This window comes from Lethenteron reissneri, chromosome 37 (genome assembly GCF_015708825.2).
Source record: "Lethenteron reissneri isolate LAM-NWPU_2019-01 chromosome 37, ASM1570882v1, whole genome shotgun sequence".
NCBI classification, from domain to species: Eukaryota; Metazoa; Chordata; class Hyperoartia; order Petromyzontiformes; family Petromyzontidae; genus Lethenteron; species Lethenteron reissneri.
The window spans coordinates 5,436,679-5,462,924 of NC_083815.1; the positions used below are offsets into that span (position 1 = coordinate 5,436,679).

The 26,246-nt window shown below is 45.7% G+C and overlaps 1 protein-coding gene across 1 annotated transcript; it reads right to left on the minus strand.

Annotated features, from left to right (window-relative positions):
* Nucleotides 1–16,787: 16,787 nt before the first annotated feature.
* LOC133351497 (ras association domain-containing protein 10-like) lies at nt 16,788–21,381 on the minus strand. Its single transcript, XM_061566756.1, has one exon. The coding sequence runs from the start codon at nt 21,236–21,238 to the stop codon at nt 19,487–19,489; it is 1,752 nt and encodes a 583-aa protein (XP_061422740.1). The 5' UTR covers nt 21,239–21,381; the 3' UTR covers nt 16,788–19,486.
* Between the last annotated feature and the right edge of the window lie 4,865 nt (nt 21,382–26,246).

The window sequence follows — 26,246 nt, forward strand, 5'->3', positions numbered from 1 at the left end:
GCAGTTGCTTAGGGCTGCTCTCAGTGTATGGCTACTTTTTCAGCGAGCCTAGCCAATTTGACTTTGTCCCCATCAATTTAGCGCTCAACCCTCACCCCTAACCCAGGGGCACAAAGAAGGGAGGGGGAACTAATGCTGACTGGTGGGAACGAACATCCATTACTACTGTCACTGCGGAGATCCTGGATGTTGAAACGGACCTTTTTAACAGTGCATTTACGGTGGCCAATGACCACGATAAAATAGTTTTCACTTAATTTTGGCATAATTAGGCGACCGTTTGTTCCCAGGAATTTTTTTTATTCAAAAGTAAATTTATTGAATAAACGATTTGGGTGCATTCAGAGGGCATGTTTGGGAATTGACACCCAGTATAGACGCAATGCGAAGTACAATGCTTATCACCAACATTGTTATTTTGAACGTGTCTTTGTGTTTCAGTAAACTCTACATCCCTGGTGTCTCCTTAACCCTTGTTTTAGGATATAAAAATGTGATGCTTTACTCTATCTGGATGTTTCGGTGCCCTTACAGGATGGAAAGTTGGCACAGTCTCTCGCGCTTTCTTGCTATGAATCTGGGATCGTGAGTTTGATTTCTGGACATGGTTAACATCTGTTGTGAGCAGCATCCCCAACGAGTCCTTGGCTCCCCTTCATGAACACGCACTGACCAGCATGATAAAGTATAGCCAAACAACTCCCGTGACCTACAAGGTGTGGGGAGGCATTTGCCCAAGAGTTGATTTAACGGCTGTAAATTAATTATACACCAGTGTCCCATCTTGCCAATAAACTTCCAGTGATATATGCTTTGCCCTTGAAAAACCATTAAGGGCAGACTTGGATAGTCAGAGATTATAAAAAAAAAATTGTTAAATATCAACTATGTAATCCTCCCCCCAATTTTGTGGAACTGAATAAAAAATGTTTTTCCACATTTTTATTGTTTTAAGCACACAGTTGACTTCCGTTGTACAATATTTCAGCCCTCTATCCCATCACAGACCATAATTAGAACTCACATAATTCTCCCAATCACTGACAACGCTGTGTCAATTCACTGCTCGACGAAGGGTTTCTTAAGCGCGTTTGGTCACGGGGGTTGCTTGACCATACCTCACCACTCTGTCCAGGTGCAGGCTTGTGAAACGGGAGGTTGCCCAGGAACTTGCTCCGCTGGGTTCATAACACACTGCGACAACCACTCTGCCCCCCCACCCCACCCTCACTCGTGTCCAGCTACACACACACGAGATGTCTTCACTGCAGCGAGGAGGGAGTGAGACGTCTATCAAGGACAGAGACGTGCGTGGGGGTGGAACGTGAAGCGAACGTGCTTAATGGCCGCTAAAAGAAACGCATTGATGCCTTGCCAGCCTCCCTCGGCACGGCTCCAGAGGAGGAGCTCTCTTACCCCTCACCCCCCCCCCCCCCCAAGTCACTTCTGCTCAGGTTTCCTTGCCTCCAACAAGCGATGGATTGTTTGGGGGGGGGGGGTGCAAGGCTGTGAAGTAAAGTAACCCCCCCCCCCCCACGAAAATCCGAATGCCCCATTCTTTCACTCCGGGAGGCTACCTTAACCAGCCATTTCCTCTCGCTCTTCAGCCTTGCCCTGCACTTAGGTGACAAGCGTTTGTGCTTTTGGTCTCGGCGATTTCACATTTTTTTTTGGCCCGAGTCCTCGCCAAGCGACGAAGCTCCAGGAAGCAGAATGTGACATCACAACAATTCTTCTTGGTTCTTTCGGTAAAGTCACGTAGAAGGGAAGTAATAAAATAATAAAAATAAAACATAATAAAATAATTCTCACGACGTTTCGGCCACAACGCAAGCAGCCGAGAATTATTTTATTATGTTTTGTTTTTATTATTTTATTGTTTTATTTTTATTATTTTATTACTTCCCTTCTACGTGACTTTACCGAAAGAACCAAGAAGATGAATCCCTGCAGTCACGAAAGCTTTAAATCGAAAAAAAATCACAACAATTCCTTTGTTGTTTGTAAGAATACGCTGCGCTCACTGGCGTCTCGTTTTGTAAATACTGTAGACGTTAAAAGGCACAAACGAAATTGTAAGCTCAGATCTTTGTGTGCTTGATATAACTTAAAAAAAAAGTAGATTATAACAGCGCTGAAAATGCTTATGCTACTGCCGGCAGAACATCTTACATTATCGAAATTCCAGAGACCCCCGCTAGAGAATCTGGTCTACTTGTTCCACACGAGCCAGACAGACGTTTTGACAGCGGTAAGAGTACTCACATTTTACCCCACCACACCCGACCTGCCGATAAACTGCAAGCACGCACACGAGAGAGGGTAAAAAAACTCGCGCGCGGAGAATATGGGAACGGAAGTCACGCCCTGGGCGTAATTCTACCCCCTAATGGGGGCTGATTCGGGTTCATTCCGGGACCTTTTCCCTACCAAACGGTAGGACCAAAGATCGTGGAGATTAGAGGATGCATGGGGAGTATTAATATGCATGGTTAATGAAGGGATAGCTTATCAATAATAACACTGCAATTTTCAATTATATATATAAAAAAAAGTTTTTGAAAGTCCCAAAGTCGTTAGGAGGGCTTGCACTCAATCGTTCAGCATCTGTTTGATTGCCATTGGCGCACTCTATGCGATATTTAACACGCGATTTTTTAAACATGAAATTTATTTGAATTATATTCTTAGGTATTTTCGGTAAAGTCACGTAGGTAAAACATTAAAATTTATAAAAGTAAAATAAAATAAAAATCACGACGTTTCGGAGGCAACACAAGTCTCCGTCATCAGGTAGGACCGTCACAGCCAGATTTGCTGTATCAAGTGAGGCAGCAAATCTGGCTGTGACGGTCCCACCTGATGACGGAGACTTGTGTTGCCTCCGAAACGTCGTGATTTTTATTTTATTTGACTTTTATTAATTTTAATGTTTTACCTACGTGACTTTACCGAAAACAACTAAGAATATGAATCCTTGCAGTCACGAAAGCTTCAAATCTATAATTAATTTGAATTACTCGTTGCCGTGAATCTATCATCTGACCGTAATTCCAAATTTGCTTCGCTTCAGTTTTCTTTCTTAACGCGTGTAGCTTATTATCATTTGCAGAAAGTGTTACAATTGGTTTGTGCACCGTGTCCAATTTATGATGAACAACTGAGCATCTATTAGCTTTGTAACGGAGGTAAAAACTAAACGATTAAAAGTTTTATATTATATTAGCAGGTAAGGCCCAGTGAGCTGCACAGCTCATTTTTAGAAGTGCCCTGGCCATAAATGATGGCTTTAACGAAGCGGCGTATGACGTGGAAATTTATAGCAGCCAAATACTCTAAATGCGTCTTTCTAAATGTGGAGAGAAAAAACGGAGGTGCCCAGAGAAAAATCTACACAACCACGGGAGGTACACGCAAACTCCAAATATACAGTAGGCATCATAGTTGAAATCGATTCCATGATCTCATGTATACCAGGCGAGGCAGTTAACATCTCGGCACCGCGGCACCCAAAAGTGAAGACCTGCAACTGCTTGCTCACTTCACTGCTCGCAAAATGACCTCTAGAGAGAACTCAATGGAGCACATACGTTGTCCAGATGACTTAGGAAATGTGAGCACCCACACTTTACCCCACCACGTGTCCAGCTAATTTGACACACCAGCGATGTGTCCTTGTCACTTGTTGACCCAGGTCACCCTTGTAAGAGGTGGGTTCGCTCACCTAGTAAAATGAAGTCAATTATCAAAATGTCGAGAAAATGCTGACATTTTAACGGACGCGGCGTGATATATTGCCATCTTTCTCCCCACTCCACGTTCGGTCGTGGCTTTTTTTGCACCATACTTCACCAAAACTCATCGGTGCGGGCTGGTGAAGGGAGGGACGGCGCACGAGCGACCAGTTCTGATACCACTTGCCACCGGTGTTGGCCGTGGCCTGAAATCCAAGACGGCTCGCCAAGTTCATTCTCGCAGCCGGCGCGCTCACCGCTGCGCCACCGCTCCCCGCCCCGTTATTGCACCGACATGAAGGAAGACCTTTTTTTTTATTACAGCTCCACGAATGTTATCACTTTAACATCGTCAGCACGTCCTCTTGCCAAAAACGTCTTTAAGGTATGCGTGGAGAGTGACGATGGCATCAATCATTCTCTTTTTTTATTTTTTTACTGCCGGCGTTTCGGCGCTCAAGGGGGAAGCCTGTCACGAGTTTGTCGCCGCGCGAAAAGGGCAATGCAGAGGTGTAGTGTATCTCTGAAAACGAGAGGGTGGGCAGTGGACCTGTGGACACCCGTTCTCGTAAGAATGCAATTAAGGAAATCCATTAATGTCCCGCTTCCGTGACGCTCTCACCGCGGCCCGCAATGGGTGGGGCGGGGGGGGGGGCATCGGGGAATTTTGAAATCTAATAGGACCACATGACATTGTATCCCACCGCGCACAACGGGTCTGACATATATGCCAAATCTTTTCTTCTTTACAACGTGATATGGATGATGCCGAAGAGAGAGAGAGACCTAAAAAAACCCCACTGTTGCGTAGCTTCCCCGTTTAGTGTCGACATAACATGAAATGCATAGGAAATTTTAATGGCAATTGAATAATTTGCACACTCCGCAAAGTTGTACGCTGGAAATATTGTTTGGTGAACGATTGCTGCATGCACATTTCGTCTTTGAGTTCACTCCTTTCACAACGCAGCACGTTCGCAAAGTACATCATTGACGTAGTCTAAGATGTTAGGCCAAAATAGTGATACTAATGCAGTGTGTAACACAACGAATGCGTCTGGAATCTATCCCCATTGCCATCAAAAACATTTTGCACTGGTAACTGTTTTAACACGATTTTGGTAGCGGTCCAAGGGGTTTCATGTTGCTCGCGGTGTTTCTTTTCCTCCTACCCCAATTTCCTACGGCAAAACAAGTTTTTGTGCCGATGGTTAGAAACGTCTGCAGCGACTTTCAGCAAGGGAATGTGAGGTGCGGGAAAGGCTCGGCGGTGATTGTCATGTTAATGCTCCCGGCCAGAGAGAAGCTATCCAGTGCCAGTCAACTACGCTGAACATGACCGCTGCTTATCAAAGCCTCCTTTTTTCTCTACCCGTCATTATTTTTTTTTATATATGAAACTTGGTCAAGAAAAAAAAATCTGAGACTTAAAATGAGTTTTCCGCCAACTACCGTGCTATTGAATTAGATGCACACTAAATTTCGATTTAAAGCTTTCGTGACTGCAGGGATTCATCTTCTTGGTTCTTTTGGTAAAGTCACGTAAAATGGAAATAATAAAATATTTTATAATAAAATATTTTATAATAAAATATTTTATTATAAAATATTTTATTATTTAATATTTTATTATTTGATTATTTCCATTCTACGTGACTTTACCAAAAGAACCAAGAAGATAGATGCACACTACTTCTAAAATGTGTCTCTTCTTCTATGTACAGAATCAGGGTACATACGACACCGGCACACACGAGCATGACACTCACGCTGTGATTCGAGAAGACGACGGAAAGGGAACAACGGGAAGACAGCGCGGCGACAAGAGAAGAGATGGGCAGAAAGTAACAACGGCGTGACGAGGGGCTCCGAACTCGATAACTTCTTGATGCTCTCGACATTTCTGACTGCTGTGCGCTGATGGGCTTCTTGTTGAGATAGGAAGTTCCCGTCCTGAGGCACGCGTGTTCCCGGGGGTGCACGGGACATCTCTAGGGGTGGTGCGCGAGACAATTTACGTGGGGTATGGTCACACATGGTCACTTACTTAGCAGTGCTCGCGTTAAGTGCAAATATTTTGTAAATTGTTACCAAGAATTGACGAAATGTTAATGACGCGTAAAATGCAATGCAGATGTAAGGTGTGAAGTTAGAGAAATATTTGTGTGTGCCGGTAGTGGCACGTGGAACCTTTGTCAATCCACTGCTGGATGAAGGCCTCCCCATGGCATGCCAGTCATGGGGGTAGTTGAACTATACTTCACCATGGTGTTCAGTGTGGTGTGGTGAAGAGGGGTTGGTCCTCAGCTGGTATCGCACGCCGTTGATGTTATATCCATGGCTGGGAATAGAACTGAGATTTTTTTCGATTTAAAGCTTTCGTGACTGCAGGGATTCATCTTCTTGGTTCTTTCGGTAAAGTCACGTAGAATGGAAATAATAAAATAATAAAAATAAAACATAATAAAATAATTCTCACTTTTATTGTATTATGTTTTATTTGTATTATTTTATTATTTCCATTCTACGTGACTTTACCGAAAGAACCAAGAAGAAGAACTGAGATTATTTGGTTGAAAGTTCACTGTGCTAACAACTGAGCCTCTTCCCCCCCCCTCCCCCAATAGGTTAAGAACCAAATCAATTTACTCGAATAAAAAGTGCCCGCATACATTCGAAGACTCCTCCTTTGCACATTGATTTGTTTGTTTGGGATGGAGAACAAAAGTCCATTCGTCAAAAATAAATCGTGCTTGGCATTGAAAAACACTCGCTTTTAATTCTCCATATTGTATGCCTTTGTCGCGTGCTCGTACATTTCACAAAGCAATCGCATTACATTTCGATTTAAAGCTTTCGCGACTGCAGGGATTCATCTTAATGGTTCTTTCGGTAAAGTCACGTAGAATGGAAACAATAAAAATAATAAAATAAAACATAATAAAATAATTCTCACGACGTTTCGGCCACAACGGCTGCTTGCGTTGTGGCCGAAACGTCGTGAGAATTATTTTATTATGTTTTATTTTATTATTTGTATTGTTTCCATTCTATGTTAATTTACCGAAAGAACCAAGAAGATGAATCGCATTACAATTCATTTGAGTGTTGGGACACCCTTCTCCACGTGGAAGTTCATACGGACAGGGAGGCGGCGATCCTGTGGTGGAGAGACGTCTGACTTCGAGCCAACTTCTAAAATGACACCTTCGGCTGCCTCTTCATTATTGAGACACTGGCGCAGTGACTCAACGTTGGCTTTATGATGTTAGTTGAATGGGTTTTTTTTCCCTAAGACGCTGAAAAATGTATGCGTCACCAGTTTCAAAAGTAAGTGCAATGTTTATTTACGAGGTTACTGGTTCATGATCAACGTTTTTGGGTTTAGATCGCGTTATTTATTAATGTGTCATAACCCTCCACCACCCGACACGGCCAATCAGTAAAAAAGTCACGTTGACAAAAGACAAGTAGTTCACTGCTTTAGCCCACCGGTGCGTTGAAGCATGAAACCACAACATTAACAATTTCAGTACGACGTTTCGCTGGTAATTGGATCCAGCATCATCGGGCAATTCGCCAGAATGGTGGGCTAAAGCAGTGAACTCTTTGTCTTTTGTCAACGTGACACTTCTTAACTGATTGGCCGTGTCGGGTGGTGGAGGGTTACGACACATTTATAAATAACGCGATCTAAACCCAAAAACGTTGATTATGAATAATATTGGTCGCGAAAGCCTCACACGTGTTAAACTGAGGTTACTGGTGTTTTGATGCCTTCAGACAATGCATTAAACGCGCGAGTGCACACGGGGATAGCCTTTTAGTAGTGCACTTCCTTAAGGGCCTCCTGCCTTTCCGTACCGGTTGGATCGAGATGGTTATTAACCAATACTTCACCACAATGGTCAGTACGAGTTGGTGAAGGTACGGAGCATAGACTTGGAAGCATAGAAGCACAGTACAGTTATGGTTTGTGCTGCACTGCCTCCTAAATAGCCCGCAGCCGTATTATCACAAACCTCTTTATACGTGGTGGTCACTAATCCAAGCCCTATCCAGGCTCAAAATCCTGCTTAGCTTTTGAGATGTGACAAGATCTCGATTTAAAGCTTTCGTGACTGCAGGGATTCATCTTCTTGGTTCTTTCGGTAAAGTCACGTAGAATGGAAATAATGAAATAATAAAAATAAAACATAATAAAAGAAAACAATATAATAATATAATATAATAACAAATATAATTATTATAATTATATTATTGTATTATGTTTTATTTTTATAATTTTATTATTTCCATTCTACGTGACTTTACCGAAAGAACCAAGAAGGTGACAAGATCTGTTAATCTTATTCGGTATTAAATTGTACACGGGCAGAAATACGCAATTATTTTATTGACCATGCCAACCAAAATTCAATTTGACAAATTTCCACAGCAAACTCTCCTGTAGCCAAATAAACTGTGGCACTGGGGACGATTCTGCACGTGACCTAGTTCTGGTTTAACACTCCAGTGTGACCAGCACCTGTGTCTGACGGAAGAAGAACACGTGTCACGTCTGTGTAGTCTGGAATAGAATCCGCTCTCTCTGATTGAATTGTGATTTTTCTTTTTTTACAATAGAAACCTAACACAATTTGCCGAAGCCTTATTTGTAATGGTGCTAGTGGAGGAACCCGTTGCGCCGCAACATCAAATAAGACGCAGTTCTGTCTCGTCTCACAATCGTCCTGCGGTGGGAGCACTGGAAGTCGTCTGGTATTTTGTGTCATTAAATGGCAATATAATAAGTATTGTGATGTTTTTTTTGGTTCTCTGAGATTTTAAATAACTAATAAAAATTATAGAAATAATAATAATAATAGAAATAAAATAATAAATCAGACGTAATTCGTTTATACTGGATCACGGAAAGGAGGAATTCTCCTGTACACACTTTAAGAAGTAATTCGAGTTGTCTTTCCCCAGCCTTTATTCGTGGATGCATTTATTATTTAATTTCGATGATTATTTTTTATTATTTTTATTATTTATTTTTACCTACGTGACTTTTCCGACAATACCTAAGAGTATGAATCCTTGCAGTCACGAAAGCTTCAAATCTAGAATTTTAAATAACATTCTGGCAAAATAATTACACAAATAGGAGCACAAATACTGTATTCGTCCATCCAACCTCATTCGGTGTCACTATCTATTGTGTCTTCTGAACCGCTACCGTTTTGGTGGCAATGGCCCACAGCCGCTAACATTAAATCGTTTACAAGATACCGCTTGTCTCTGTGGGTTCTCACCTGATAAAATGAAGTCAACTATGATGATAACGTCGACTAAACGCTCACAACCAACGTGGATTGAGAGGTGGTCATCTTCCTCCCCATGCCATGTTCGGTCATGAGGTGTTTTTTTTTTTACTATAATTCACCAAAACTTCACCAAAACTGATCAGTGCGACCGGTTCTGATATCACTTGCCGCTGATGTTGTCCGCCGCCTATTAGGGTAGAGAGGCGGCCAGCCAGCAGCCAGCCAGGACACTTTAGGCATTGGTCATTTTAAAAAATAATACTACAGTATAAGGTTTGGTATATATAATTAAATTAAAGATACATTATATTTTAAATGCTATAAGGCCTTCTGAATAATTGCATTACTCAAGTTGGACATAATTGAAATGCTTATTTAAAATACCTTATTTCATGTTCAGCATTGCATTTTATAAATATGCTGACGTTTATATCAATATTGTGGCTGCTTTAAGAATTTAAACATTTATTTTCGTCATGTTTATTTAAAAATGATTATCGTAAATTGCACAATTTCAATTTACCTCATGGCTCTAAAATTAGCTTTGATTGTGGAATAGAGAAGCTTCTTAAAAAGTACATTAATTGCTGATCATGCCTTATATAGAGAATACATTTTTAAATGACGATTGCTTCTGGTGCTTTTGTCTGAAATAAAATGTTCCGCTGTCATCAAGTAGAGTAAGATTCTCGTGTTCCCTTTTTTCAATTTCTTTAGCAAATCCGCCACATCAAGCTTAGGACACATTAAATTATCAATCAATTATCTAATATAAAATGCATCTGGGGTTTTCGTTCAGGATTATAACGAGTTTACATCAGAGTTCCCCTCTTCTGTGCTGATGTCGGGGATGGATATCGTGCATCCTGCTATCCAAGATTTTACTAATATGCAGGAAAAAAATGTGGATAATCGTGGATTATAGAAAGACCCCTAATAATAATAACAGTTTCTTCGTGATCACGGAAAAAAGGAATTCTCCTGTACACACTTTAAGAAGTAATTCGATTAGTCTTTTCCCAGCCTTTATTCGTGGATGCATTGTGCATGACTGGATTACCGTAAACATGTTTTAATAAATATCAAATGAAGAACACTGTCCAGCCATGGTAAGTTGCACTTGAATAATAATAATAATTGCAGATGCCTTGACCTATTCCTTGAGGTCATCCCTAGCCTTCAAGGTCAATAGGCTTCCTACAGCTCACACCAAGGCACTTTACAGTGGACATAAAATCTACACGGCTCACTATTCTCTTTGAAACAACATTTTATCTGCCCTCATCACTGGCATCGTGTAATGACCTAAGTGCATCTATAAACGTCCCCTGAAATATTGCACAGCCAGAGTTTTGCACAGTTATGTCACACGCACAGGGCAGGGATTTGAACATTACATAGTTCAAATGGAGCAGGTCTATATGCACGTGTGAGGGGTGAAACAATGCATGGATTATTTTATAATATTGATGAGTTGGTGTGAGATACATCAACCGAAGCTCACAATAAGGCACTTTGTATTACGTGGAGTGGTGGCACTACGATGAACTTGGCATCCTGATTTTGATTCCCAGCTGACAGCAGAACCAATTGATATCCTCAACCAGCCCTGGACTCCCCCCCTTCACCTACTTACACTCACTAGTGGAGTGAAGTCTGGTCAAACTTGCACCATGACAAAGAGACATTACAGACCAAAAATTATAGTATGTTGTACAGCAAGTCATGAGCTCATGTGACACCCCCAGCCACTAGTGGCCGCTACATTCACCGCATTGTACCAAAGAGAATTGCGTCTTGGCTAGAATTGTGACCCCTGAATTGTGAACAAATTGGCGACTGGCACGTGAAGTGAATCATTCCACTACCCCGGAAGTATATATATACACAGTCTCTTCTCCTATAACGTGAATTGAAAAAACGCGACGAATGTATTAGGGACCACATTTTTTATCACGCGGATGCGAATTGGATATAACACGATTGAGCGAACAGAAAAACTACGTCACGTGACTATGAGTAAACGGTTGTACGGCTGCCTCGCCGTAGCATCGCACGGGGCGGGATGCTGCTGGATGCTTCTAGATGCTACCCACGCGCCTCAGTCTTTGTTCAGCCTGCGTTACGCATCTCACGTGTTATCGCGGTTGTTCTTTATCTTATATAATAGATTTTGTTTATTTCCCATAATGCTGTGTTCTTCAGGAATGCAACTGCCGCGTTATAGATCAGACTGTGCACCATGCAAGAAGGATAAGCGTGGTATTTTGCTCGTTGTTTTTTGCACATTGTTATTGCCTATTGTTGGAGTTGCTCTCCGAAAAAGGCAAAGTCCACATTGAAACCGTGGGTTCGCACTGAAGCGGAAAGGCTCCGATTTCGTTTCTCAGTATTGCTGAGCGCTCCGACAATAGGCTTCAATTCGTGGTAATTGGTGGAATCTCTAAATAAGAGGGAACATCGACAAAGGGTGTAATCAGGCGGTGGGGAGCGGTGTGGGGGGGGGGAGGGATATCATCACCATCGTCGTCGTCATCATCTGTCGCTTGCCACCTTGCCGGAGCGTAGCGGTCCCCGCGAGACGCCGCCACGCGACCCGGTTGCCCTGAGCGCACGGCCACTCCGGGCACGCTCCCAGCCCGTGGCGTTTCACGTCAGCCTCATGAGAGTCCTGGCGTCCACGCCAACCGCGGTCTGTCCCGAGGTCGGGAGCAGCTCCACGGCCGCCACCCGTTGACGACCATGGCTGCTGCGGTGCGGCAGGGGCCATGGTTGCGATCGGCCGAGCCACGTGGCTCCGAAGACGCGACATCTCCTGACCCTGACCGTGTTCGCTCACCGCCGGAGGAGGTGCTGTCCGACGTACGGACGCCGGTGCTCTGTGACGCTGCTCGATGTTGCGGATGCCGAGTGTGGGACCGTTGCGGACAACCACGGCTCGAATACGTCCAGCAGTAATCCTGCGCGCAAACAAAAAACAAAATCGATGACATTGTCCACAACGGAGCCGTGCTGCGGCAGAAGCAGCAGCACGGGAAGGATGTTGTTGTTGTTTGTCTTGCATCCCACTGGGATTTTTGCACACAGCGTTGGTGTACGGTGTTTTTTCTGCAATATTTTTGCTGACTTTTCTTGGATTTTCTGTTTGCACTCAGTCACATATTCACTTTAAGATGTTTTTTTGTTCATGTTTTTGTTTTTTTGTTTGTTGCTATTGCACCCGATTCAAGAGCCGAATGGCTCACAGGGCTATACCGAATACTTGAACTTGATGTCCACGCTGTTGAGGCGTGGATCTTTGTTGCCATTGTTCTGCTTTGAGTGCCAGATGTATCTGTCGAGCTCTTTTAAAGTGAAATGTTGGAAATGTACGCCTTGGCCACTTGATAGTGAATTAAATTACAACCCCTTTATGGGTGAAAGCACGGGTAGACTGTGATCAGGAAGCAGTGTGGTCTTCATTTGGTAATTTTTGTAAAAAAAATTAACGTGAAGTGTTAGCGAGATAACAAAAATAACTTCAACGTGAAGTTACTTTTCAAAGTGAAGTTATTTTTTAGCGAGATAACAAAAATAAGGTCATGAAAGAAAAGTGCAGCCCTGCATTTCTCATCGCACGACTCTTGAGGGAAAGGCCTCCACTGGTAGGAGCTCTAGAAAATCCTTACAGAGGGTGTTTGGTCTACTCTTCCACGCTGGCAGTCCATCCTGAAAGGGCTGGGAGTATTCCCACTTTACCGAGCCACGAGCCACCTGCCCATTGACTAATTGCGGCGAACCCATTCATGTTTCTGGGTGAACAGAGGAGCCGAGGGATTTGGAAACCGTGCACCAGCGGGCAGCCCCTCTGGATTGTCCAACGTGTTAATCATTTGGGGCGATTTTGGACGATTTTTTTACCCCCCCCCCCCCCTCTCGTTACACGGGGCACAAAAAGTCAGACCCCCCCTCAAATATGACGTCACAAAGCTCTGCCCCTCCCCCCCCCTCCAAACCATATTTCCATTTTGAAAATAAAACATGCTTCAAATCACTTTAAACAATTGTCATTGTAGTGCGTATTTAATGTGGCGCTGCACTCTGATGTCGTAGGAAAAACATTTATTAAAAAGTATATTTAATTAAGTAGAACGTGTTGTCTATATTTATTTAAAGTTGCGCATATTGATGTGACGTCACAAATGTCTGACCCCCCCCCCCCTAGGTGCGTGACGTCATTTATGGACGGCCCCTTACACCACTGGCATCATCCCAATGTATTATTCTAAGACGTTGTTGACGTAAGTAAAATACGAAATTAAGTCAGCAAACTGTTAAGCCTTGCCAATTTCCCAAAGTTGGTGACGGTTTCCCGAAGCCAGATAGATGCTCTACTGTTAGTCTCGGAGGTCATTTGAGATGCCATTGTCCGGGACACTCGAAGCCCGTGCTCTGTCCAAACACAACACTGAGCACGTGTCGAAAACTGACCCCAGCACTACAGTATGCGGCAAAGTCACTGCTGGCAGAGTGCCCGTGTAACTTTACACGGCGAAAAACACAGAGACAATGGCACGTAGTGTGAATTATGGAAGCTGCGATGATGACTTGGAGACAACGTGAACACAATATTTAACATAACACGCCACGGCGGTCATCGTCGTTTTCTCTCCCCAGTATCGGACACGTGACAACACAGGCCTAGTCGGTGTCCCCGGCAGTGTTCTCCATCACGGTGCACGGCAGTTTGAGGAGCCCACAGACCAAGAGATGGCCCCATGGTCTTGTTTCTCCACAGCCACGGTCGCGTGAGAGGCCCGCTAGAGTAGCGCCACTTCCCCCCACGTGGACTGCCGAGGTGCAGATTGCAACGGTGCGGAACAGAGGTCGCAACCGGGTACCCGATACCCGTACCCTACCCGATACCCGGCTACCCGTACCCGGCCGGGTACGGGTACCCGTTTGCGACCCTGGTGCGGCCGGGTACGGGTAGACCGTGAGTCACTGGTGAGTAACTGTTTGTCACTCATTTCCCAACGTCTTGTCTCTTCTCACAATTCAAGTTCCTAGAATCAACCCACCCGCGCCTGCAACATTGCTTCATCCCAGAGGTCGCAATCAGGTACCCGATACCCGTACCCTACCAGTACCCGGCCGGGTACGGGTAGGGTACGGGTACCCGTTTGCGACCCTGGTGCGGCCGGGTACGGGTAAGGAATCAAAACCCGTTTGCGACTTCTGGTGCTGAAGCAGACATCTAAACATGTTTTCGCGTGTCTCCGTCGCACGCAATGAAGGGTGAGGTGAACTCATCGAATATGACAAATTGTTTCAGTCGTCGAGTGGTTTTACAATTCGGAAAAATGAAGTCATCCGTTTAATCTTTTTTGCTGTCATACCGACTGCTCCACGTCAATCACAATACTCTTTAATCAGCTGAGTTGATGGGGGGAAAACACATCTACACTCGTACTCCTGCCCATGTCCTTGTGCAATTACATTCCTTCTGTCTACCACTCCTGTTTGGTTATCAAAGTTTGGCTCCATCTTTTGGCATGTTCCTGCCTGGAATGCCACCACCAATCTGTATCCACTACACCCTGAGAGTATTTTATTGCAGTGATTTAATGTCCCCCCCCCCCTCCCACGTTCATTTTGCTTGCATTGACAACGATGATGATGCGAAATATTATGGAATGCCGTCCAGTGCCACGTGTTTGCGTCTCTCTGCCTGGACAAATGATTCCAGGCATGTGTCCTCCCTTCAGCGTCCTCTGCATAGTTGTGTGATTTTGTAATCGTTATTGATTTGTATCAGACACCTTGCTAATGAAGAGTGGAATGCCATGGCCTAAAAAGTTACACTGCCATAAATGGACTCCCACAGCAGACAGATCCTACGTTCCTGTTACCAATCAGCAGACCGGCATAAATGGTGAAGTATGTTAATTCGCACCCAATTAACAATCACCAAGCATGCTTTAACAGTTGAGGTGCAGCAATGAATCAATTAATTTATACGATGTTCTAAGCGAATTATTCACAAATCAAATCCCAATGTTTTGGAAGCTACATATTTGTTTTATGTTGTTCTTGTATTTAATGTATTCATGTGGCCGGTGCGGCTGCGAGTGGCCACTACATTCCCTACAATAAAAACTATATGATGCAAATAAATCGGGACCCTGAATCGCTCCATTGATGTTGCAAAATAGAAATATTATCCACCAGGGTTGTCCAAACTTGCTGACCCTAAAAGAGTTTTTTTTGGGGGTTAGATCGTGTAAATATGAATGTGTCGTTAAACCCGCCACCACCCGATATAGCAATTGGTAAGGTTTGCCACGTAAAACATTCCAATTCGTTACGAGTACAGCACACCGGTGTGTTGGAGAGTAAACCCACACCATTTGAAATTCGAGTACGACGTTTCGCCAGTAATTACAACTAGCATCATCAGGCGACAGTCAGATTTGTGGGGAAATCGTCCTGTTTCATTCTTAACGAGAGAGATAAATGTGACGTAGTCACTTTGGGAGGTGCGAAGGCCGCGGGGGGGGGGGGGGTTAATGAATGCATTTCAATAAAAGCGTGTATACATTACCATACTCTTAGTTCTTTCGGCAAAGTCACGTAGGTAAAAAATGAAATTAAAATTAATAAAAATAAAAACAATAATAAATCACGACGTTTCGGAGGCAACGTCGTGATTTATTTTTGTTTTTATTTTTATTAATTTTAATTTCATTTTTTACCGACGTGACTTTACCGAAAGGACTAAGAGTATGAATCCGTGCAGTCACGAAAGCTTCAAATCTAGAATTATACGTTACCAGTTACTGTAGGTTATTCATAGGATCATCATCGTACATAGTGCATCTATAGTATGCATGCACACTGTGCTTGGACATCCTGCCGTTTTTTTGTGCAGGAAAATCGCAGTATCTGTTGTTGTCTGCTAACAGTTCGTCACCATCGACGTACGGTGACCTGTATAGGCATGCAGTTAAACGGTGTATTTACTTGATGATTCGCTTCCAAGCAGCATTAAGCCTGTAGCTATCCGAACGGTCAAACATATTTTTTTTATTTCTCTCAATTTCTATAGATTCTCTATTTAATCTTGGCCAGTAGGAACTAGTTTTGCACAGAACTTCAACATAATAAAAATGTCAACAATCATTGAATCACATACCAGAATCTTCAAGACACACACCTCGTGGGACGGGTCATGCGGCCACTTCGCTCGCGCTGGTTAGCAGCGGCGTTTTGAAATCAGAAATCTCTGGGAGCGCCCTGAGAGTACTCGGTAATGGTTCCGCTGCCAGTAACGAGGGCCCTGGAGTCAACTCCAACTACCGCAAATTTGCATGATTCTTCTCCTACATCCAGTTTTCTAAATGAAGTTGTATTGGAAATTTAGAAATTAGCTGTGTTTGTATCGAACCGCAACTGAAACTGCCGCAGGAGTCGTCGTGATTCATGAGCCGCGGTTTGGCCAACCCTGCTGCCATACAGCGTTAAATGTCACCAGAAAACAGGTACTGTAGGAAGGCGGTTGATCCTGTGTATCCGACACACCAGTGTGTGTGTGTGCGTGCGTAAAAGTGGATTAGCGCACATTTACTTACACAGCTGTGTGTAAACGGAGAGCGTAGTTACCACATTAGAGATTTTTAAAAAAGACAGACTCCCACACGTGTGTGAAATATGACAAAATAAAATATATTTATTATTTAAAACCTGTAATGTAATATCTGCCCAGGTGTGAAAAACAATCTCTGTATATAAAAGCATGCACCAGTGTTTTATGTTTGACTCGAATTCACATGTCAGTTGAGAAAACCCAAGGTATACCGTATTCTCTGGACTATACGGCCAGGTATTCGCCTGGCATATCAAAGCGAACATTTGGGGGGTTGTGCGTCTTATAATTCGGTAGGCGCGTGTGAGTGACCAAATGAGTGTAACGATATTAACAGCAGGCACACAGTTGGAGTGTGTCTTCATTTTAGGGGCGACATTATCCAGGGAATACGGTATTTTGCAAAGCGTGGTCATAAAAAGTTGACAATCGACGATAAAACGATGTCTTGCAATTAAGCTCGTCCTTTAAAAATACGTCTGCTCATAAATTAATATATGACAATGCGATATAGCGTCAGGGGTAATTATAATATAGCCTAGCACCTCATCAGACGTTGTTGACCATGCCTTGTGTGTAAATGTATATTGGTAGGTTATCGATACGTATTGTGTCGAATACAAAGCAAATATTACAATTAACGCTTTTTGCTTGCCGTACATTTATTAATTACGATTTGTCTCGGGGTAGAGGTGAGGATTGATCGCTCACACACGTTGGCCCCGAATAGGTAGGTACAGCAAGTAGGTTATTAAATTGTGCAGATCTTTGTCAATTGTTTTACCCAAGACTCGAATTATCGATGGATATTTAACGGGTTCGTGTTCAGGTCGGAGTAGACACGTGACTAGAAGCCACATCCATGGCGAGAGTATACTGGATGTTGTGTGCAGTGTGTAGAATTATTTTCTGTCCACTGACGCAAACAGACCCGGCTCAAATTAACTGCACTACACCTTTTGATGGTCCCCACCTGCACTAACCACGACTGGCCAGCGTGGTGAAGTATGGTCAAATGATCCCCCTTAAATGGCAAGGTGTGGGGGAAGGCTGCCATCCAGCAGTGGATGACAAAGGGATGGGCATTTTTTTCTCTCCAGGTGCTGCGGTTTCATATGCAACACATACCAAGTCAACGTGGATTCTCGCCTGGTTTTGAATGATGATAAAACATTGGGACTTGTAACTGAATTTGGGCAAAAATACCAAATAGACCCTCCCGAAGAAGTCGTTAGATTATAATTTACATTTAAAAGCCTTGAGAATAAGTTAAGTCTTTCCTAGATTGTTTTTTTACCGTATTCTCCGGATAATACAAAATTTTCCACATGCGTTTATAATTCAGTAAGTGTTTGTGTGCGTGCCGTGATTGGTAAAGTTTGATTGACACCCGGGCACAAGAATAAACTATTTAAACGAAACTATTTTTATTTAACCAGATAAGGCCCACTGAGCTATATAGCTCTTTTTCAGAAGCGATCTGGCCACAAATGATAGCTCTACAAAGTGGCCTATTACGTGGACATTTATCGCAACTAAATGCTGCAAACGCAGGTTTCTAAATGTGGAGGGGAAACCCGGACGACCCGGAGAAAAATCCACGCGACCACGGGGAGAGAGACACCGCAAGCTCGAAATATACAGCAGCAGGCGTCACGTTTGGGATCTAACCCACGACCTCCTGTATACCCGGCGAGGTAGTTAACATCTCGTCACCGTGGCACCCCTTCTTGTTTTTGGTGAGTTTTCCTTTCGGGAACGTGTTTTAATTCGAAGAATACGGTATTAGTATTGTCAATGGTGTACTGGGAATGGGTGGTTATTGAACGCTGTTACAGCATTTCCGTTGGACAAACATTTGCGCATGCGGCGTCACTAACACAACACAGGCACTGACGCAAATGAGCGAAGGTCCTTTCAATTAATCCTCATTATTCGGCTTTGGAGCGAGCAAACCCTTTGTAAACAACATTCTGACAGTTGCACTCATTACCTCGTATTATGACCGGATAACCTCGCGAATACGCCGGATCTCGTTAAATCTCGGAAGCGATGCCTCGACAATTCTTGGATGGGTGATCAATAATGAAAAAACGGATGTTCTCGGTTGCCTCAGGTCTATGTTGTCAGCAGATGACGGTGCATAAAACCCCACTGTTGTGCTGTACCATGTATGCTCCAACGTAAAAAGTCCCCACCTTCCCCAACCCGCACTAAAGTGGTGAAGTATGGTCAAAAAACCACCACGCTAAATCCAGCAGTAGATTGTCATGATTGCTGCTGTATCAGTAAGACGCCTTGTGTCGATAGGCACACGGCGTGGTGTTAAACACACAAGCACACTGCCGTACAAATTGGCGTGAAATTCTTCGACGTGAGCATGCGGCGATCGGAGGACACAGGACAATATCCCAGCTAGTTGTAAAAAAAAAAGACGAAGCACCACTTTGCGGGTAAGCACTGATGCCAGACTGAACTCGATCGTGATTTAAGTCGTGACGTGAACGGCCCTGTGACTTTTTTTTAGTTCGTTCATCAGCCAACCCGCAGATGAAAAAAAGCAACATCGTTTACGCAGATAAAGCAACATCAGCCGTCAGTCGCAACGAGATGGACATTTAAACACAAGCAATCGCGCGATAACAGGGCCAAAAGTCCATCGCAGTTCCACGCTGTACAAATAATTTATCACGCTTCCCACGTGTGCAGTTGCTTTGAACTCGAGTCCGGCCAATGGTTTGGCTTTACAAAGGTTTATTATTGTTGTTTTTCCCACCACAATCATCACAATGATCATTATAATGTTTGACCAATGCCTCTCACACCAACGACTCGAGAGCGACGACCGTGTCCGAGTCTTGGCTGTGCATGGAGCTGAGCCCCGTGTCCGAATCGTCGCCATCGACGCTCGCAAACTCCTTGCCGCCGACAGCGACGTGAAGAGGAGGACACCGCGACGACGGCATCTGCCTCCTGTGCGTGGAGGTTGTGGAGGCACATCCTACGTCCTCCTCCTCCTGCCCCAGCTGCTGCTGCACGCCCATCCTCTCGATATTCTTCACGAGCCTCTCGAACTCGCGTTGCATCGTCCGCAGCGTCCGCTCGCTCCTCGCGAGCTCGCCCGCCGCCGCCTGCGCCTCCACGTCCATCCTGAAGCCGACGTAGGCACACGCGCCCAACTCGCTCTTCAGCCTCTCGGCGGCCTCGAAATCCACGTGGTGGGAATCGGCGGTGGTCTCATCCGCGTCCGGCGAGAGTTTGTACGCCGCCACCGCCGCCGTCGCCTCCTCCTCCACCTCCTCGTCCGCTATCGGCGAGTCCCTGGCCGAGGCTGCACGGCTCCCTCCTGTTGTGCGCCGATTGCGTTCCAGCTCCAGACTCAGGCGCTCGATCGCGTTCTCGCGTGCGCGCAGCTGTTCGTGGAGGGACAGAACCTCGCCGCACACGCGCGCGTACTCCTCGAAATCCTCCCACGGACACGAGTCAAAATCTCCTCCTCCACCACCACCACCTCCACCACCTTCTCCTTCCATCCCCCCTCCTGATGCTGCTGCTGCTGCGTGCTCGTGCCCGTACCCGAGCGCGTAAGCGTCGTGCACGTAGTTGGCCCCGTCTTTGCGCACGCGGTCCGAGTGAGTCCTCGCCTCGTACTCCTCGATCTCGGCGTCCAGCTGGCACAGCCGCTGGGTCTGCTGCCGGACGGTGTGGTCCTGCGAGATGACCACGTGCACCAGCGTCTCCAGGCGCTGGGCGAACGCTGGCAGCGGCGGGGACGGCGCGCACTGGCGAGACTCGAGGCCTCTCTTCATCCTCCTGGCCCTCTTCATCCTCCGCGTCATCTCCTTCTCGTGCTCGCCAAACTCGTCAGTCTCGTCCCCCTGCTTGTGCTGCTGCTGCTGCTTGTTGCGCTTCTGTCGCACCTCCTTCTTCTCGATCTCTGCCGCCACAGGCTCGTTCTCATCGTCAACATCCTCGGCATCATCAACGTCATCATCCTCGGCATCGTCTTCGTCTTCATCCTCCTCCTCCTCCTTCACGCCGTTGAGCGCGCTTAACTTGCGGAAGGCCTTGCGCACGATGCGACGCTGCAGTTCCGGAGACAGCGCCTCGATGAACTTGGCCGTGCTCCTCGGAGGCGGCTGCGGCTTCACTTTGCTCTGCACGAGTCTGGCCTCGGCGGCCCTGAGCGCCGCGCCCTGCACGAACGCGTCCTTCTTGACGAGCACGAAGCGCACCCACGACCTCTCGGCACCCCACGCCGTCCACAGGCGCAGCAGTTTGGTGCGTCCTGGCAGCACGCGCTCGTAGCCTCGCCACTTCTCCACCACGCCGTACGCGTCCGGGTGTCCCATCAGAGACTTACCGCCGCAGCCAGTGGTGCCCAAAGTCTTGCTGCTACTGCCGCTGCCGCTGTTGTTGCTGTTGTTTCTCCTCTGCTCCGCGAGGAGAGCCCTCACAACATCGGCGCACGTCGTCCTCCGCGTCATGCCAGACACCACCTTCTCTTGCTGGCAGACCCACACCGTGAGGATGCCAGCCGCCTGGCCCTTGGACCCCTTTGGAGGCTCCATCGTTGGCCGTGCGCATCAGAGCGCCATGGGGGGGTGGTGGCGGTAAGCGAGAGACGAGCGCACGGGTGGAAGGGGTCTGTTGATGCGTAGCGTTGGGGTCTCCCCCGGGGTTGTGGTTCGTAAGACCTGAGTTGAGCCCTCACAGCCCACTCTCTCCTCCCACCCTCCCACCCAACCACCACCACCACCACCTCCTCCTCCCTCCCACAAGAGTGGTCCACCTCCTCAGCGCGTTGTTTCACAGCATGAGTCAACCCACCTCATCCCCCACCGTTCCCTTCCGAGTCAAACTCGTCCTTTGTTTCACGGCCGAGTGAATCACCTGCCTTACTCCTACCTCCTCCTGCCGCGGCCGAGTGCACAGGTATCTCCCTCCCTGCAAGTGTGACTGCCCCCTGTGTCGTTGTGACTGCCCCCTGTGTCGTTGTGTGCGTGTTTCCCTCACCCTGCCTTAGTGCGGTGCGCGCTCAGGCGGTGACGCATTTAACGAGATAGTGAGAGAGGAGGGGTGGGTGGGGAGGAGGCTGCTTGGGCGAACGGTGGCTGCTGCTGCTGCTACTGGAATGAGAGGTGCCTCTCTCATGCCTGCCCCTTACCCCACCCCACCCCCCATAGCACCTACGATGAACACGGTTGGCTAGGTACGGTGCGAAAGAAGTTCCACGCCACACATATGCGCAGCGCATGGCATCGCACACTGCGCTAACATTGTGCTGCCCGTATTTTCCGGATTATAAGACGCTCGGGCAAAAGAAGGGAGAAAAGTAAGACGCACTTTGCATAACGTGTAACCCCCCGGTGTTTAATCACGTTATACACACAAATACCGGATTATAAGACGCACCCCCCCCCCCTTCCCACCTTCCCCAAAAACTTCAGTTCAAAATACACCTCCGATTAGCACGGATGGGCTACGTACGGTGCGAAAGAAGTTCACACACGCGGAAAACATGGTCGCAGAACTAACTCGCGCTCCGTGACTCGCCAATAGCCGCTACGACAACTACGGGGGTCGAACAAAAAGAAGAGAACGCATCGCTTAGCATTATTAGATTATTTGGTCTATTTATAGGCACAAAGTAAGATCACAACGGTGACGTGCCAAACAGTGGACACATTGTTGTTGCTGGCCGTCCATTGAAATGCGCTAAGGCGTGTTAAACCAAGGAGGGGGATGTGGGGAGGAGTAAAAGGAGACACGTTTCCGTTTTTATTTTGCTTGTGCCGTGCTGTTTTGTTGTTAAGTGCCTTCGCCTTGTCACATTGTGCTGCTTGTCAGACGTCGTGGGTGTGAGCGTTGCGTGTCTTCTGTGTCTTGCAAATGCCAAGCGCGGCTCTACTTATTTATTTAGTATTATTGCGTTGCTTCTCCGCTCATTCCGGTCTTTATTACATTTTTTTCTCTCTTTCAGCAATGCAGTATACAAAAAAGAGACAAAGGTACAGCCCTGCAATGTCTTGCTAGAGCTACTGCTGGCAGAAAGGGCGCCCTGCTAGAGGCAACTTTCACCATTACGCACCGGCACGACATCTCGGAAGAGGTGGTAGGCTTCCGCGCTTCGCACCACCACATCACACGTGGCCTGCACGACAGACTAACGAACCAACTGCGGTCTACCCACTTATACGGCTGCGAGGACAAAGGCGGGGAGATTTGAAGAAGTTTGCTGACTACACTATGAGACCTCCTTTACCAGTGGCAAAATATAGTAATAGGTTTTTACCCTTTCAACTGGTACAAAACTGACACCTTTATACAAGGCATCATGTTTGATGCCTTGTATATCATTCATTATCAGAGTTGTTTCTTTTTGTTTGCATTTTGACTGCTTGTGTTGTGGTTATTGCAAACATGATGCCTTGTATAAAGGTGTCAGTTTTGTACCAGTTGAAAGGGTAAAACCCTATTACTACCAAATTTTGCTGACTGTTTCAACTGCCGCGCCTTGAGATCGAAACGTACCGGCAACTTCTGTTTTCCAAATCCTGTGTGCTAATCATTAAACCCACTGCAGCTCGCACTCTTTGCAGCTAGCAATGTATATGGAAGAAAGCAATACTGGATACGCATTCATATTTTATGCAGGCCAGTCAGCCGAAACGTCGCATCTTCATTTCCTCTATGACAGTTAAGATCTCAAATTTCGTTTTTTTTATATCTAGCTATTCATTGTACGAGTTCACTGAAGCGTTACATTTTTGGCAAATTCACACGTCGTTGTGTGCGCGTAGAAGACACACGAGTAGATTTGTGTGTATGCCTTATGTCGATTCATATCTGACGAATTCACACCTGACGAATATTGCTTGTGTTGGGATCGAAACGTCGTGATTTGTTTTATTTTATTTATACCTACGTGACTTTACCGAAAAAAACAAATAGTAAAGATTTACAATATTTAACACCAGTCGCGTTTTTCCGCTTTAAAATGTGCCAGTCCCCAATAGCCGTAATCATAAAAATCAATTATTGTCTTTTACTATTGATTGTGTCGTGCAACCCCCCCCCCCCTCCAATGAGTTTTTGAATGCCCTCCCTGCCCGCCTCCACTCCCCTATAACGAAGGTCGTGCTACGAGGTTGCAGTCGACCCATTTTCGCAAGAAAGCATGGCTCTATGCCGAGCTTGGCAAAATCTGCACATTTGTGTGGGTGGATTATTGCGCGCGTGTGGACTCTAGTTTGGCTCTGTCATTGCCCGCCCCGCACCCCCCCCCCCCGCAACCCCCCCCCCCGCACCCCCCCCGCACCCCCAGAAGCCAGAGATGAAGTTGGAGCCCTGTGCCCCGTACGACTCTCGTCACACAAAAGTTGCATTGCACTTTTCTTCAGAGCATATATTTCGTGGGTATTCATCATGTAGCAGCATTATATTTAAAACATTATTTTAGAAATATTTGGTTATCCTGAACATTGTTTTGTTTTTAAAGAGGTTTATTCATGGGATGAAACTGGAGATCCTAGCAAAAATGCCCACGTACAAAATAGGTTCTGTTCCAGCAGTGGATTTACAAAGGTGCTGTCCATATACTCGTTGGGCTATTTGCTGTGGGACAACTCTCTCGACTACAGAACTTATCTTATCCACGGCCCTATTATCCGCGATTCCTATTAACAGTGGAACCTTTATCGTCCATTCTAGATTTAAAGCTTTCGTGACTGCAAGGATTCATACACTTAGGTTTGTCGGTAAAGTCACGTAGGTAACAAATAAAAAATAATAGAAATAATAATAGAAATAAAATAATAAATCACGACGTTTCAGAGGCAACACAAGTCTCCGTCATCAGGTGGGACCGTCACAGCTAGATTTACTGTAACCAGTGAGGCAAAATTCCAAGAGGCAAGCTCTTAAATAAGGGGGGAGGGGCTTATCTGAATGTGTTAGCCAATGAATGGAACGTGTTGGGGGGGAGGTGGGCGGGGGTTTGGACGATAAAGTAGTTTATCGTCCAAACATTTATGTTATTTGTGACGATTCACCATTTAACCCATAATTCACAGCTCAGCTGCTTCCTAATTCTCGACCTGCGGTTTATCCATTGGTAACCAATGCTGTAATTCATCCTATTATCCGTAAGACAAATGAATCCTACTTACTCACTGGTTATACACCATTAGTTTTTTACCCCGTGGAAAAGAGTAAACTCACAAAATAACCCCAGGGATTATAGGATTGGCGATTATTGCCGCCCCTATATCACTGCGGATAAGACGGTTCTGTATATTAGCCAGAGATGGTCAAATGCACGAATGGCAAGAGTGGATGTGGACCACGCTAAAATCCAGAACAGTAGAACACCAGACACAAATGATATCCATATTGATAATTTTGGTTTAACATTGTAGCCAACAGCCAACATCGGACAAACCCATGAATCATATTCCCAGAGTAATTATTGCCAGATAATATTGTATCATATTATTAAAAATGAAATGGTGTACTCTGTAATTTAAATTGTCCTGCATTGTCACTTTATAAATGACCGTGCAGAACATTTATAAAATGCTTTCATTTAATAGAAACACCAATTTACCGTGCAATGCGCAGGGTTTTGTTTCCTCTCTCTACATTCCTTAAACGCCCGCCCATATAGTAGTCTCTTCCATGTGGACCAATCTTCTTGATTGAAATACAAATTTAAAGTTGGCGAACGTTGCGCGCACCTGGGGACTGTTAGATGTGGAAGCCTGCACCGAATTGGGCTGGGCAAGCCTGCAGCGTGCCCATTTTTAAATCTCACCGTTTATTATTACAAGAAGAAAAGAAAACCCTAATCAAGCGCAAACGGGCAAAGCGCAACCAACGAGAGATGAGAGACCAAGAGAAGCAAATGAGCGGAGCGAGAAGGCAGCAGCGCTCTGTGATGCCGCATCACGGAGTGAAGAGGCCACGACTGGACGGACAGAATTGGGGGAAAGGAAGGCATGGAAGGACATGGGGGGGGGGGGGTTCCCAGCATTGGGAGGTCCACGGGCTGACAACTCTGGGGGCGGCACTATTCGGTTAATCTTCTTGGTTCTTTCGGTAAAGTCACGTAAAAGGGAAATAATAAAATAATAAAAAATAAAACATAATAAAATAATTCTCACGACGTTTCGGCCACAACGCAAGCAGCCGTCCTCAGGTGAAGACCAGGTCTGTCCCTTCTACGTGACTTTACCGAAATAACCAAGAAGATGAATCCCTGCAGTCACGAAAGCTTTAAATCGAAATTTATTCGGTTAATGTTAAGCAAACTTTAAACGATAACAATTATGCATCAAACAAGAGAGGAGGGGGGGCTGATCTTTTGGCAGGGAGGTGATGGGAGGGGGTGGGGGCTCAGCCCCCCCCCCACCCTGACGTTATGAGGGGCTGGGGAGGGGAGTCCTGATGCAATGCATTTGTATGGCAGGTAGCTGACCAGGAAGCACTGCACCTGTTGATGGAATTGGTGAGTCACATTACCAGAGTAAGCAGCACTGATGCTCTCACTCGATCTATTTCTGAACGTTGCTAGGCTGG